The following is a 12,904-nucleotide window of genomic DNA, read 5'->3' as shown; positions in this document are numbered from 1 at the left end:
GTTGGCGGACAGATGGTCGTACGTTTTCTTGCAAAATGTCTTGATAAACTCTGGAATTCATTTTCCCATCAATGACAACAATCCGTCCAGGCCCTGAGGCAGCAAAGCAGCCCCAAACCATGATGCTCCCTCCGCCATGTTTTACAGTGGGGATGAGGTTTTGATGTTGGTGTGCTGTGCCTTTTTTTCTCCACACATAGTGTTGTGTGTTCTTCCCAAACAACTCAATCTTGGTTTCATCTGTCCACAGTATATTTTGTCAGTAGTGCTGTGGAACATCCAGGTGCTCTTTTGCAAACTTCAAACGTGCTGCAATATTCTTTTTGGACAGCAATGGCTTCCTCCGTGGTGTCCTCCCATGTACTCCATTCTTGTTTAATGTTTTCCTTATTGTAGATGTGTCAACAAAAATGTTAGCATGTGCCAGAGATTTCTGTAGGTCTTTAGCTGACACTCTGGGATTCTTCTTTACCTCATGCAGCATTCTGCGCTGTGCTCTTGCAGTCATTTTTACAGGACGACCATGCCTAGGGAGAGTAGCAACAGTGCTAAACTTTCTCCATTTGTAGACAGTCTGTCTTACCATGGACACATGAACATCAAGGCTTTTGGAGATACTTTTGTAACCCTTTCCAGCATCATGCAAGTCTACAATTCTTGATCGTAGGTCTTCTGAGAGCTCTTTTCTGCGAGGCATGGTTCACATCAGACAGTGCTTCTTGAAACCAGTAAACCCAAAACAGGTGTGTGTTTTTTAAGGGCAGGACAGCTGTCAGCAACACATCCAATATCATCACACTGATTGGAGTCAAGGTTGGCTCACACCTGGCTCTAATTAGCTCTGGGAGAAGTCATTAAGCTAGGGCCTCACATACTTTTTCCTCCCTGCACTGTGAATGTTTACATGTTATGTGCAATTAAACCATGGCAACATCTAATGTTTGTGTAGTATTATGTTCAGCAGACTGTGTTCTTCTATTTTTGTGACTTAGATGACGTTCAGAGCACATTTTATGCCCAATTCATGCAAAGCTCCACGTAATCCCAAGGGGTTCACATACTTTTTCTTGCAACTGTACAGCCTTTCTGTACTCTGTTTCCACTGATGTCAAAATCAGAAATTTCTTTCCTGGAAGTTCAAACCCAGTCTTTGTACATTATTCCTTTAGTCCATCGATGGTCAAGCACATAAGGCATTACACATACAAGTTTTGTTATATACAGTAAGTCACAGGAATCACATCCACCTTTTTTCAAATGTATCCCCTACAGTCTTGGCAGTCATGCACCAAAGCCTCACTTTTCTGTGGTCCTACTGAGCTTCACTATTAGACTTTCTCCAGGGTTTCTTCCACCAACATTTGCCAGAGCAGCCTCTACGGGGCTGTAAACCTCCCACCTTCCTCCACCTTCATTAAGGAGTTCTCACTATCCTTCCTTCTAATGATGCCAATTAGTTCCAGAACCCCTTAGTGAGGGTGGAAGGCTTGTGATAAGCATGAGTGCCAGAACTGTAGGTTATACAAGTGAAACACGGTGGAAACGAATCCTGTGACTTGCATAACAAAATTGATATGTGTGATGAATTATTGCACATGGAATGTGTTTGATCAATAATTGTCAAAAGGAATAAGGTACAAAGAAGTTTAAACTAGCTGGAAAGACATTTTTGACTCTGACATCAGTCGAAACAGAGTACAGAGAGCGTGTGATTGAAGCCTGACTCTGCGGGTGTATACAGGGATATAGGGAGACAGAAGGGCTGCCATCTTTAAATTTACTTAAAGAATATAACATGTTACATGTTATACCCATATTCAGGGTGTAATATTCAACATATTACGATCAGATCAGACCGGCCTCCGCTCTCCCTCCGATCCCCACTTTGACAGCTCGTGGGGATTCTTTTCCCCTCTCGCTGTCAAATTTTTAAAAGACGTGGCCATGCAGGGCTCTGCCCACATGGCCCTGTCACTCATTCATAGTCATCTGTGAATGAGAGATTACAAGTCCTGACAGTCTTATTGGCTGTCAGCTTGTAGTCCTCAATGAACTACCATGACACTGTGAAGCGCCGTGATGGTTCATTAATTTTTCCTGTCAGTATATCTCCTTGCTCGTACATCCCATATGAGCAAGTAGATGTACTGACAGATCTGCAGGAGATGGTTACAAGCTCCTACAGACAAAAAATAATAAATGCACGTTTTTACCTGCAAAAAAATGTGCATTTACTTTTTTTTTCTAAAAGGTGAACTTTAAACTGAAAACGAGAGTGCATATGCCCACGCACCATAGGCCAGTGGAAAAGACAAAATTACTTAATTTATAGTTAGGATTTTTATAAAATGATAGGATTCTTGTATGTATGGTTACCTGAGGATGGAGATCAAACAAAATCACCAATATTCCTCAAAGGAATAGAAAAAAAGGCCAAACATACTAAATAAAATGAGCACCAAGATCAAGGAAAAAAAAAGCATAGCATATTTTCCTACTTGGTGTAAATACAACAATGAGAGTTAGGAATTTCTCCACCGATCCTTTGTATTCCTCTACTTAATACAGAGAGGCCATCCACAGCACAGTTCAATGTATGTGCAGATCGAACATGTATATTCCAACTGACACAAAACAGTGGAAGCTTTCTCTCTCCAGCACCATCTTTAAATGTACATACCTAAAGTGTGCAGATGTGAACAATTGCTATGTGGGACTAGCTATTAAAAAAATGGTAAGCATCTGATCCCTAAGACAATGCAACTGTAAACACAAGAAATATGCAATGAGTGGAGTAGTGACAAAACACTTTTTTTCAATATTTAAATGATCTGAGGAGCAGCTTTGAAACTGAGCAGCACAAAGCATACTGTTTATTTACCATAAGGTACTTGGAACTTGTGCCTAATGCAATAGGAATAGAGAAGCAAGCTCTAATGCACAAAATGTACAGTTTTAGGTTTTCTTTTTCCTTGCCTAACAAAGGTAAATCAAAAAATTAACTGGTGAACAAAGGGGCAAAAGTTCTACTGAGAAGAGTTTCAAAACTTTTGCAAAGTTTTTCCAGTAATCTGAACTAACGTGGCAGCCAAGCCATTGTATGAACATAAAGTGTTAACGTAAAGCCAATGAGGTTCTTTCCATGGTTTCATACCCTGATGTGCTTGTACGGGGGTGGTTTTCTGGAGTTTCTCTCCACTTCCAGTGCTTCTTTACTCTCCCTCTGTGCCTTCAGTTCCTGGAACCTTTTAGCAGCCTCTTCCAGAGCTGCACATAACATTAAAAAAGAGGTAGAATCACCAAATGTATATGTATGTGAAATGTGTATCTATTTGCACAAAGATTAACAATGATGTTTACAGGGTATAGACCAGGGCTTAAAATTTCAAGTCCTGAGCTACTAGCCAGGCCTTAATAGTTACTCGCCACCAACAAACACACAAAAACAGAGACACCTGTACACACACACAGACATGTACATACACACAGAGACACATGTACACACACGCACAGAGACACATGTACGCACACACACATACAGACACATGTATACACACACAGGCACATACAGACACGCATACACACAGATACATGTACATACACAGAGATACACACGCAGAGACACATGTACATACACACAGACACATGTACATACATACACAGACACATGTACACACATACATATGTACGTACATACACACAAACATATGTACAAGCACACACAGACACATGTACACACACATACATGTACATACATGCAGACACATGTACAGATACACACATGTACATACACACATACACATGTACATGCATGCACACACACATGTACACACACACAAAAGTTGCAGTACTTCGTTGTTCACTCACAGAGCTGGGTACTGCACTCTAGGAGGAGGCAGAGAGCACAGCATATACTACTTGCTTTGCTTTCACTGTGCTCAGCTATTGAGCAGTCTGACAGCTTCCAGTGCCAATGACAGATGCGGCCTGAGCTCCAAGCCTGCTCAGCAAGACGGCCCTGGGGGACACACTCACCTCCACCATAATTTCCACTGGCCATTGGCGAGCAGGCGAGTGAAAATTTCAAGGCCTGGCATATAGGATGTCTTATTCTAATTAGACAAACACAGGCAAAAACAAAAACCTTACAGATGCTCTAACCCTTCCCCACTCTTTTGTTACTTTAAGGAGATTCACCCTTACTTCCCGTTCTGGTAATTAAGTATTTACAAGTTTGAGCTAGTCATCATTAAGAAACATTGTTTGAAGTTACAGTTTCTTTCATCATTCCACATACTCACCTTTCTTAAAAGTTTTGTTAATACTGGTCTGGCCCTCTGCAAAGCTTTTATCCCCTTCTACGTAGGGAAACACACGACCCTGGTGTACCCAGTAATAATCATGAGAACCAAAGAAGAAAACGGGGAAATCTCCTATGTCATGTTTCAGGCCCTGGATATTGAGTGGAACGGACCTTGGATTGCAGATCTCAGCTGGCCACCACCTGAGAAAAAAAACAAAATGGCATTTTAGAGTACATATCCAAAAAAAGTGATACACAGATAAAGTATCTTTAGCCGTTAAGAATACTGGCTACAGACATACGAGAAGGTCAAAGTACCTTATCTACATGCATAATCACACAATTATATTGCTGATTCAGCACTTGCCTGTAATTCCCAAGCTTGACCCACACAATCTGTTTGTAGTGCAGCTTCTTTCCAGTCCTGCAGTCATTGCAGCTCCAAGATCCTTGTGGCATCTCTATGCTGAGACAGGAAGGGTGGAAGGCGGCTGGACACGAATCGCAGCATAGGAGTTTGCCGCCTCCTCGGATGAACACATAACACCTTATTAAGAACACTGATTAGGGTGCCACACCAACCCTTGCACTGCTTGGCACACCCAAACAACAAAAGGGTTACAAGCTAAGTTATCAGGGACCTACTGGCATCTGACTGGCCAGCACTGGTGAGCAATCAGAGAATGCTACTCTAAGAAACACCCACAATACTTAAAGGTAACACTAACATTTTGTAATGGTCCATGTGGGCTTTTTATGCCATGCTTTGCTAAGGGGGGGGGGACATCAAACAGCTGAATGTATTTTTAAGATACATATTGGCAAAACTGTTGTATTAAGTATTAAGTTTTGCTGGCAAACGCCATCATCATCTGTAAAATGGTTTTACACTCAGGAGAAGACGTGCTATGCTGTATTTTAACTTGATGGGAGCAGTTTGTACAGGTACAGCATCAATTCTCTTGAAGAGAAATTTGCAAAGAGCCAATCACAGCACGGCCTGTACAATATCATTGATTGTTATTATGAGTAAATAACACCTGTCCATCAGCTGCTCTATTGTACATCTCTGGTGTTTATGAGGATGTTCTCCATCAACCCACTGGATGCTGGTTGCAGAGCTAAAGCATGACTAAGAAGCACACAAAGAGCACAGGAGGTGAGCCAGTCCTTATCCTTAATAAAATGCAAGAGTCTTTAACATGATTGGCAGGATATCAGGATGAACATATGATGCCTGGTGGAAACAAAATCAGAGAGATTTATAAAGATTTAATCACATATAGATTTTGCCTATAGCTAATACATATTTAAATTAATCAAAGCTCTACCTTAAAGGGAAACTACAGTCTGCAGCCGGCAAGTACAAATAAAGTTATTACTGCATTTCCCTGAAAGCTATTTGAATGTGACTTTTGAATTTCAGATTTGGAAATGCTCCCTCTAGTGGTCATCTGTGATTAGCATTCAGGGCAAAGTGCCAAAATCTCAATAAATTGGAAGTCGTTTTTCTAATTGTTACCTACAGGTAAGCTTATAATAAAGATTACCTGTAGGTAAAATGAATATATTATAAACCTGCATTGTTTAGGAGTTATTCTCTCTTTTCTAAAGCGGGCGCATGCGCTCTCAAGGAATGGCATACCCGTGCTGTTCCTTCAGAGCTGTGTGCCGTGGGCCGGGACTCCTGCGCGCATGTGTTGCATACTAGCACATTATGACATTACCTTGCAGGGGCCTTTTTTTTTTTTGTCTGCGGTTTACTACCGCTTTAAATCCCACCCTGCCACCAACCTACACTCACCTTTGCAGCACTCCCCCTCTGTTACTTCCTCTGTTGTAGCTGCTTCATGTTGAAGCTTACAGAGGGTTGACTGTTTAATCTTTATGTCACATGACAATGTTTGGTCCTGTTGATTGGTTGCTCGTGATCTCATGGTATGAGGTTACTTACTGGAGGTCATGATAGGAAGCACATACATATTTTGTGGCAGCTGCGATAAAGAAAGGAAAAACATGGAGCTCTGGGAAGGTGAGTATAAGTAAGTCTGAGGGGTGAGCTAGCAAGAAACTTTTAAAAATCCACTGAGCTATGTCCTAATAGAGAATTTGCTGTCCTTCTCAGGTCAGACCATACCAGACTTGTAGTAAAGCACAGTCTGAGAAGTACATATATGGCTGCCCCAGAAACAATTTTTTCTGTTTGAAAACTCTTAGATAAGATCATTTAGTTAAAGAATAGCTCCAGTCATATTTGTGTTTTTTTTTAAGTCAGTCTACAAAACTGTAGCTGCTGACTTTTAATAAACAGATATTCACTTGTCCCAGGATCCAGCCATGTGCTCACTCGAGCCGTTCTTTCCATCGGTCTTCTGTCCCCGGCACTCATCTCAGCTGTGGGTACCCAGCTGTGACAGCTTGTGGCTGCCCAGCCCGGTGCCCACTACTTATACGCGAACCATGCTGTGCATTGTGAATGGTCCCACAGTCTTCTGGGACCTGTGACATGTCCCAGTAGCAAGCAGGGGGGTGAGTCAAAACCAGGTACCCGCTCCCCTCCTCAAAAAAGTGCCATTTCCTAAAGAGGACCTTAACCTTCACACCATCTCAACTCATGTGGGTGGACTGAAACACTCCAGGTCTATCCTCAGCATACAGAGGTGAGTGGGGGGAGGGAGCGCTAAGACGCATCTATCCTGTGTGCGTTTGGGGATGGGCCATCAGCAATGGGGGTTAGTAGAAGGTCCATTTGGAGGTGGTGTCCAAGTCCATCTGTAGTGGGGGGGGGCTTGTAGTAGTATGGACTTGTCCGAGGAGGAAGCCGGCTGTAAGAGCTTGTAGATACTCCTAATGCAGGTAGAGAAGAAAGACAGCAGCGCCAGCTGTCTCTCTTCTCTACTTATCCTCAGCATATACTCCTACCGGTATAAGAGAATGGGGAAGAAGATGGTGTGAAGGCTATGGTGGAATATGCTTTACATATGGATGTTTTGCTCATGAGACCATAGGTGGAGACCGGTAGGTGGATTATATCTTTATACACAAGGGCTTTTTTTATATTAGTATTTTATTAGTAAAGAGTTCACTAGCTCTGGTAAGAGTCTTCTTACACATAAGGTGGTGGTACACTCAAAGATGTTATTGGTGTCTGGAGCATCAACTGATTCAAAGATCTCAAGACCCATCATGGTTTCACTCATCACTTGGGACGATTTCCACATGTTTGGGATTATCACTTTTATGACTTTTGTGTTGGCACTAGGATTTGTATTTTGACTGTTCAATATTATATGCATGTTATATGTGAATAGCGCAGCATTTTTTGACTTCAGCAGGAATCAGGAGAATTTCAATCCATGTATGGCCACTTCCGCTTAACAGAAGTCAATTCAATGGTCAACTTCTGTTGAACAGGAATGCTTGAAATTTTTTCTTGATCAATGGGCTGAAACCACTGATCAGTGTATGCTGACATCGGAAAATCACTGTTATCACAGTACAATGGCATAACAGGGAGAATTTCTCTTTCCACATCGGTTATGTGGATGGAGGAATTTGTTCTTTTTTTTTTTTTTCAACTTGCTGGCTGATCAAAAAAAAAAAAGATCCATTTATGGCCAGCTTTAGACAGCACTCCATAAGCTCCAGCAGATACTTCTGACATTTTCAAAGGGTACCTCTACTTGTCTCATTCAACCCGATAATAAAAGTTTAAAGCTCTAGCAAGCAAAGCATAATGCATTAAACCAATCTGAGTAAATGTTTGCATTTTGAAAATATAAAGCTTAATTTGGAAGCTGGAGACTGGCAATAAATCCACAATCTTTACGACCATGATGCACACCTGGGAGTACTTTGCACTGGCTGTAATGAAGTAGTTCATACATTTTTTAAAACTTTAAGAGATAAGGGTACAGAGAATAAGTGATGATAAAGGGAAGGAGTATCTAGAGCAATCAAGGAGTTATCAGTGTAGGTAAAAACAGTAAGAGGAAGAAGTTGTATAAGAATTGTTATATAGAACAAGGCAATGCCTGCCTTCCTAAAACACATTTTAAGGGTCCATGTACACTGGCTTATAAAAACGCCAGTGCTTTTGGCAGGAAAAAAAACGCTACTTTTGAGGGTTTTTGTACCAGCGTTTAAGAGCATGTAGCATTTTTGTCTGCCAGAAAACTGCACTCAAAAACACACAACAGAAGGGTTTTTTTTCTGCCTCTAAACGCTAAGCTTAAAATATGCCTCTAAACAACCTAATTTGCATGGACACATAGGATGACATTATTTGCTTTTACAGTCAAAACACTAAACTCCTCTAGGAGCAGCACAAGACTGTCAGTATATACTGTGTGTGTGTGTATATATATATATATATATATGTACAGTGGGGATCGAAAGTTTGGGCACCCCAGCTAAAAATTTGTATTAACGTGCATAAAGAAGCCTAGGAAAGATGGAAAAATCTCCAAAAGGCATCAAATTACAGATTAGACATTCTTATAATATGTCAACAAAAGTTAGATTTTGTTTCCATCATTTACACTTTCAAAATAACAGAAAACAAAAAAATGGCGTCTGCAAAAGTTTGGGCACCCTGCAGAATTTATAGCATGCACTGCCCCCTTTGCAAAGCTGAGACCTGCCAGTGTCATGGATTGTTCTCAATCATCGTCTGGGAAGACCAGGTGATGTCAAGCTCAAAGGTTTTAAATGCTCAGACTCATCTGACCTTGCCCCAACAATCAGCACCATGGGTTCTTCTAAGCAGTTGTCTAGAAAACTGAAACTGAAAATAGTTGACGCTCACAAAGCTGGAGAAAGCTATAAGAAGATAGCAAAGCGTTTTCAGATGTCAATATCCTCTGTTTGGAATGTAATTAAGAAATGGCAGTCATCAGGAACAGTGGAAGTTAAAGCAAGATCTGGAAGACCAAAAAAAATATCAGACAGAACAGCTCGCAGGATTACGAGAAAAACAATTCAAAACCCACGTTTGACTGCACGATCCCTCCAGAAAGATCTGGCAGACACTGGAGTTGTGGTACACTATTCCACTATAAAAAGATACTTGTACAAATATGGTCTTCATGGAAGAGTCATCAGAAGAAAACCTCTTCTTCGTCCTCACCACAAAAATCATCGTTTGAACTCTGCAAATGAACATATAGACAAGCCTGATGCATTTTGGAAACAAGTTCTGTGGACCGATGAGGTTAAAATTGAACTTTTTGGCCGGAATGAGCAAAGGTACATTTGGAGAAGAAGGGGCACAGAATTTAATGAAAAGAACCTCTGTCCAACTGTTAAGCATGGGGTTGGATCAATCATGCTTTGGGGTTGTGTTGCAGCCAGTTGCACAGGGAACATCTCACGATTAGAAGGAAAAATGGATTCAATAAAATTTCAGCAAATTTTGGATGGTAACTTGATGCCATCTGTGAAAAAGCTGAAGTTAAAGAGAGGATGGCTTCTACAAATGGATAATGATCCTAAACACACCTCGAAATCCATGGGGGATTACATCAAGAGGCATAAACTGAAGGTTTTGCCATGGCCTTCACAATCTCCTGACCTCAACATAATTGAAAATCTATGGATAGACCTTAAAAGAGCAGTGCGTGACAGACAGACCAGAAATCTCAAAGAACTGGAAGACTTTTGTAAGGAAGAATAGGCAAAGATACCTCAAACAAGAATTGAAAGACTCTTGGCTGGCTACAAAAAGTGTTTACAAGCTGTGATACTTGCCAAAAGGGGCAGTACGAGATATTAACTCTGCAGGGTGCCCAAACTTTTGCAGACGCCATTTTTTTGTTTTCTGTTATTTTTTAAGTGTAAATGATGGAAATAAAATCTAACTTTTGTTGACATATTATAAGAATGTCTAATCTGTAATTTGATGCCTTTTGGATATGTTTCCATCTTTCCTTGGCTTCTTTATGCACATTAATACAAATTTTTAGCTGGGGTGCCCAAACTTTTGATCCCCACTGTATATAAAATATATACACACACATACCAGTCAGCCATAACAGTATGACCACATATAAATAAATTAGAGGAGGAGGGCTTAAATAAAAAGTTATATACTGTAGGTGGAGGGAGGTTATAGAGGGTAACCAGAAGACATATAGGTAGTAGTAGGGTGAATTATAGGTTAAATACTGCAGTGAATATTAACAAACATTGCAAAAATGTAACATATTGACATAATGCTGAACATATGAATCTGTGATGTTATATAAATATTAATCAATTGGCAAAAAGAACAAAAAGTTTACCACCAGGCAACATATTTACAGGATGTTCTGCCCAGAAGCATTTCTTTCCTAGAACAGGTGTTTCCAAACCCACCAGTTGTGGTGCCCATGGAGAGCAATGGAAGTACACTCCCACTTATCACTAGAGACAAAATTCATCAAACAGTGCCACTTGTGTATAAATGGAGGAGAAGGACAATGGAGGCATGGCCCACAGGAACCAATCAGATGCTGCTGTCAGTTTCTACACAACAGAAAAGACAGCTAGAATCTAATTGCTTTGGGAACACATCCACTTTCCTTTCCTATTACAGAAAACCCAACACCCACAAAGACCTCCCAGCGGGATATATTTCCTCTAAATTATGCCTACATTATTCAGATTGTCCAATAACCAGTGTTTTAGAGGAAATATATTTCAAGCTCAAGCAACACAGCAGACATCGGCATAGCTTATAAGTAATGCTTCAGCATCAAAGCCAAAAGCAGCCAGCGCAAGCAGAGGGCTGAAAATAATTTTGATTGTAAACATAAATCATCAGGGAGTATTATTATTATTATTATTATTGATTAAAACAAAGTTCTAGTTTACTATAAAAATGAATGCAATAATTTTTCTGGGTTAAAAACAAAAAGGGAAAGATTTATGGTAGTTTATACCTTTTACAATTGATTATATGATATAAGCCCAACATTGCCAGGCTCTTTCAGGAAAAGTGGGAAACATACAGATGACTACTTTAAAAAATGAAGCTGTTAGGAGAATGGACAAGCATATCTATATAGACTGTTTTTCTAAAGGAAATGACATAAAGAGCATTTACAAAATCTTTTAAAGTAACCCTGTGGTCAGTCTATGGACACTGAAATATTTACATATTCTTAGCAAGCAGTAAATTGGCTTTTAAACAAGCCCTCCATGATCTTTATTGTGTGACAACACAGAGGTCTCTGTACCATGACCACTCAGTGACCACTGTGGAGCAATTCTAAGTTACATTTTATAACAGAAGATCTGAAGTTGTTCAAGTTGTCCCCGTACCAGTTCAGTCAATTCTTTGCCCCTATCCCAGGAATTATATATCAGGTTAGCTCTGGAGGAATGACAGGAAGAGCTGAGATGCTGAGACAACAACTTGGATAACTTTAGTGTTCTGTTTTGAACTTTGAAGATGAATTGGTTTACAATGCCTACAACTACTGCGTTAAATGTGGGTTTGATTTAAATCGTATGTTCTGCTTGTTAGTAATATTTAAATACCAGTATGTACATAGCCTGGTTACAGGTTTGCATTAAATATAAGTACAGCTTCAGAAAAGCTGACCTCCTGATCTTTATCACTACACTTTTATTCTTTTTTACAAATGGCCAATGAAGAAATGCCACTGCCACACTGCTGCTTTTTAAAAAAAAAAAACACACACACGTTTACTGAATACAGCACAGTAATGGAGCTCCTAAATAACATAATTAGTATGAAAGAGTTAAAAAAACAACAAAAAAACTGGGGAGGTGCCCAGTTGTGTGATTTGGCAAATTCACCTCTCCTCCAATCAAGGAGTTTTCTTTGCTGCGTTAAGCAGTGATAAAGAGAGACAGCTTCATTGGATGCCACAAGTTGTGGTGTTGACAAACATTACAGTATATAGCAGACAGTGGACAGCACTATCTGCATTCTACTGTAAATGAAGTCCATACTCTAAACGGCCAGCTGTGTCCTGCCCAGAGTCATGGCTTTACTTGCATTTTGTACATGGACAGGGGTCTCCCACAGAGACTAATAGGCCATCTCCAGAGACTCTCTATAACTTTCCACAGGAAATACAAGTGCATGCTTGGGGCAGCAAGGGTGCAAATTCCTTCAGGATAAGAAACCACAAAAGGAATCTGTAGGACTCTTAGGTCTATTCAAATATAGGAGATGTAATCAGGATGGTCTGGTGTACTTTTTCTGAAACTATACTTATTCTTTAAAGTAGACCTGTTAGGAAATAAATATGAGAGCTGCTATTGCTCATCTCATTCTGAAAATGCTAGTATCTTGGCTATTATGCTGACTCATTGGCTTCAACTCTACCTGAGTCACTGACAATGGGACCAGACCAGGGAAGTCAGATCTTCATATATGCATAGGTCTTCTGCATCAGTGACCCACATTATTGTAGCCAGAGGATCCGAATGACAGCCAGGCAACTGGCATGGAAAGTTCCATCATTATTTTATAACATGTTTCCTTGAAGGATGGAAATATAGGCATTGGGTTGCTCTGATGGGTGTCAAACCTAATATAACAACCCAAGTTCTTGGTGTGACCAAGGGCAATGGACAAGAGCATAACTT

At 40.3% G+C, this 12,904-nt stretch overlaps 1 protein-coding gene across 5 annotated transcripts in view; it reads right to left on the bottom strand.

Annotated features, from left to right (window-relative positions):
* Nucleotides 1–12,904, bottom strand: part of NSD3 (nuclear receptor binding SET domain protein 3) — a 192,758-nt gene that overhangs the window by 43,450 nt on the left and 136,404 nt on the right. For 3 of the 5 annotated variants that reach the window (XM_089661314.1, XM_089661316.1, XM_089661317.1), the window contains 3 exons: nt 4,671–4,827; nt 4,302–4,504; nt 3,155–3,267 (listed from right to left, as the gene is read on the bottom strand). In XM_089661314.1, the coding sequence (XP_089517440.1) occupies nt 3,155–3,267; nt 4,302–4,504; nt 4,671–4,827 (473 nt within the window). Of the gene's footprint in view, nt 1–3,154; nt 3,268–4,301; nt 4,505–4,670; nt 4,831–12,904 lie in introns of all 5 variants that reach the window. The other 2 variants (XM_089661313.1, XM_089661315.1) reach the window with 1 other exon arrangement.

Source organism: Staurois parvus, unplaced genomic scaffold, assembly GCF_062004578.1.
Source record: "Staurois parvus isolate SC_StPar_1 unplaced genomic scaffold, SC_StPar_1.0 ptg001328l, whole genome shotgun sequence".
NCBI lineage: Eukaryota > Metazoa > Chordata > Amphibia > Anura > Ranidae > Staurois > Staurois parvus.
The sequence above is the reverse complement of the archived record's forward strand: the minus strand, read 5'-3'. Positions and strand labels throughout refer to the sequence as shown.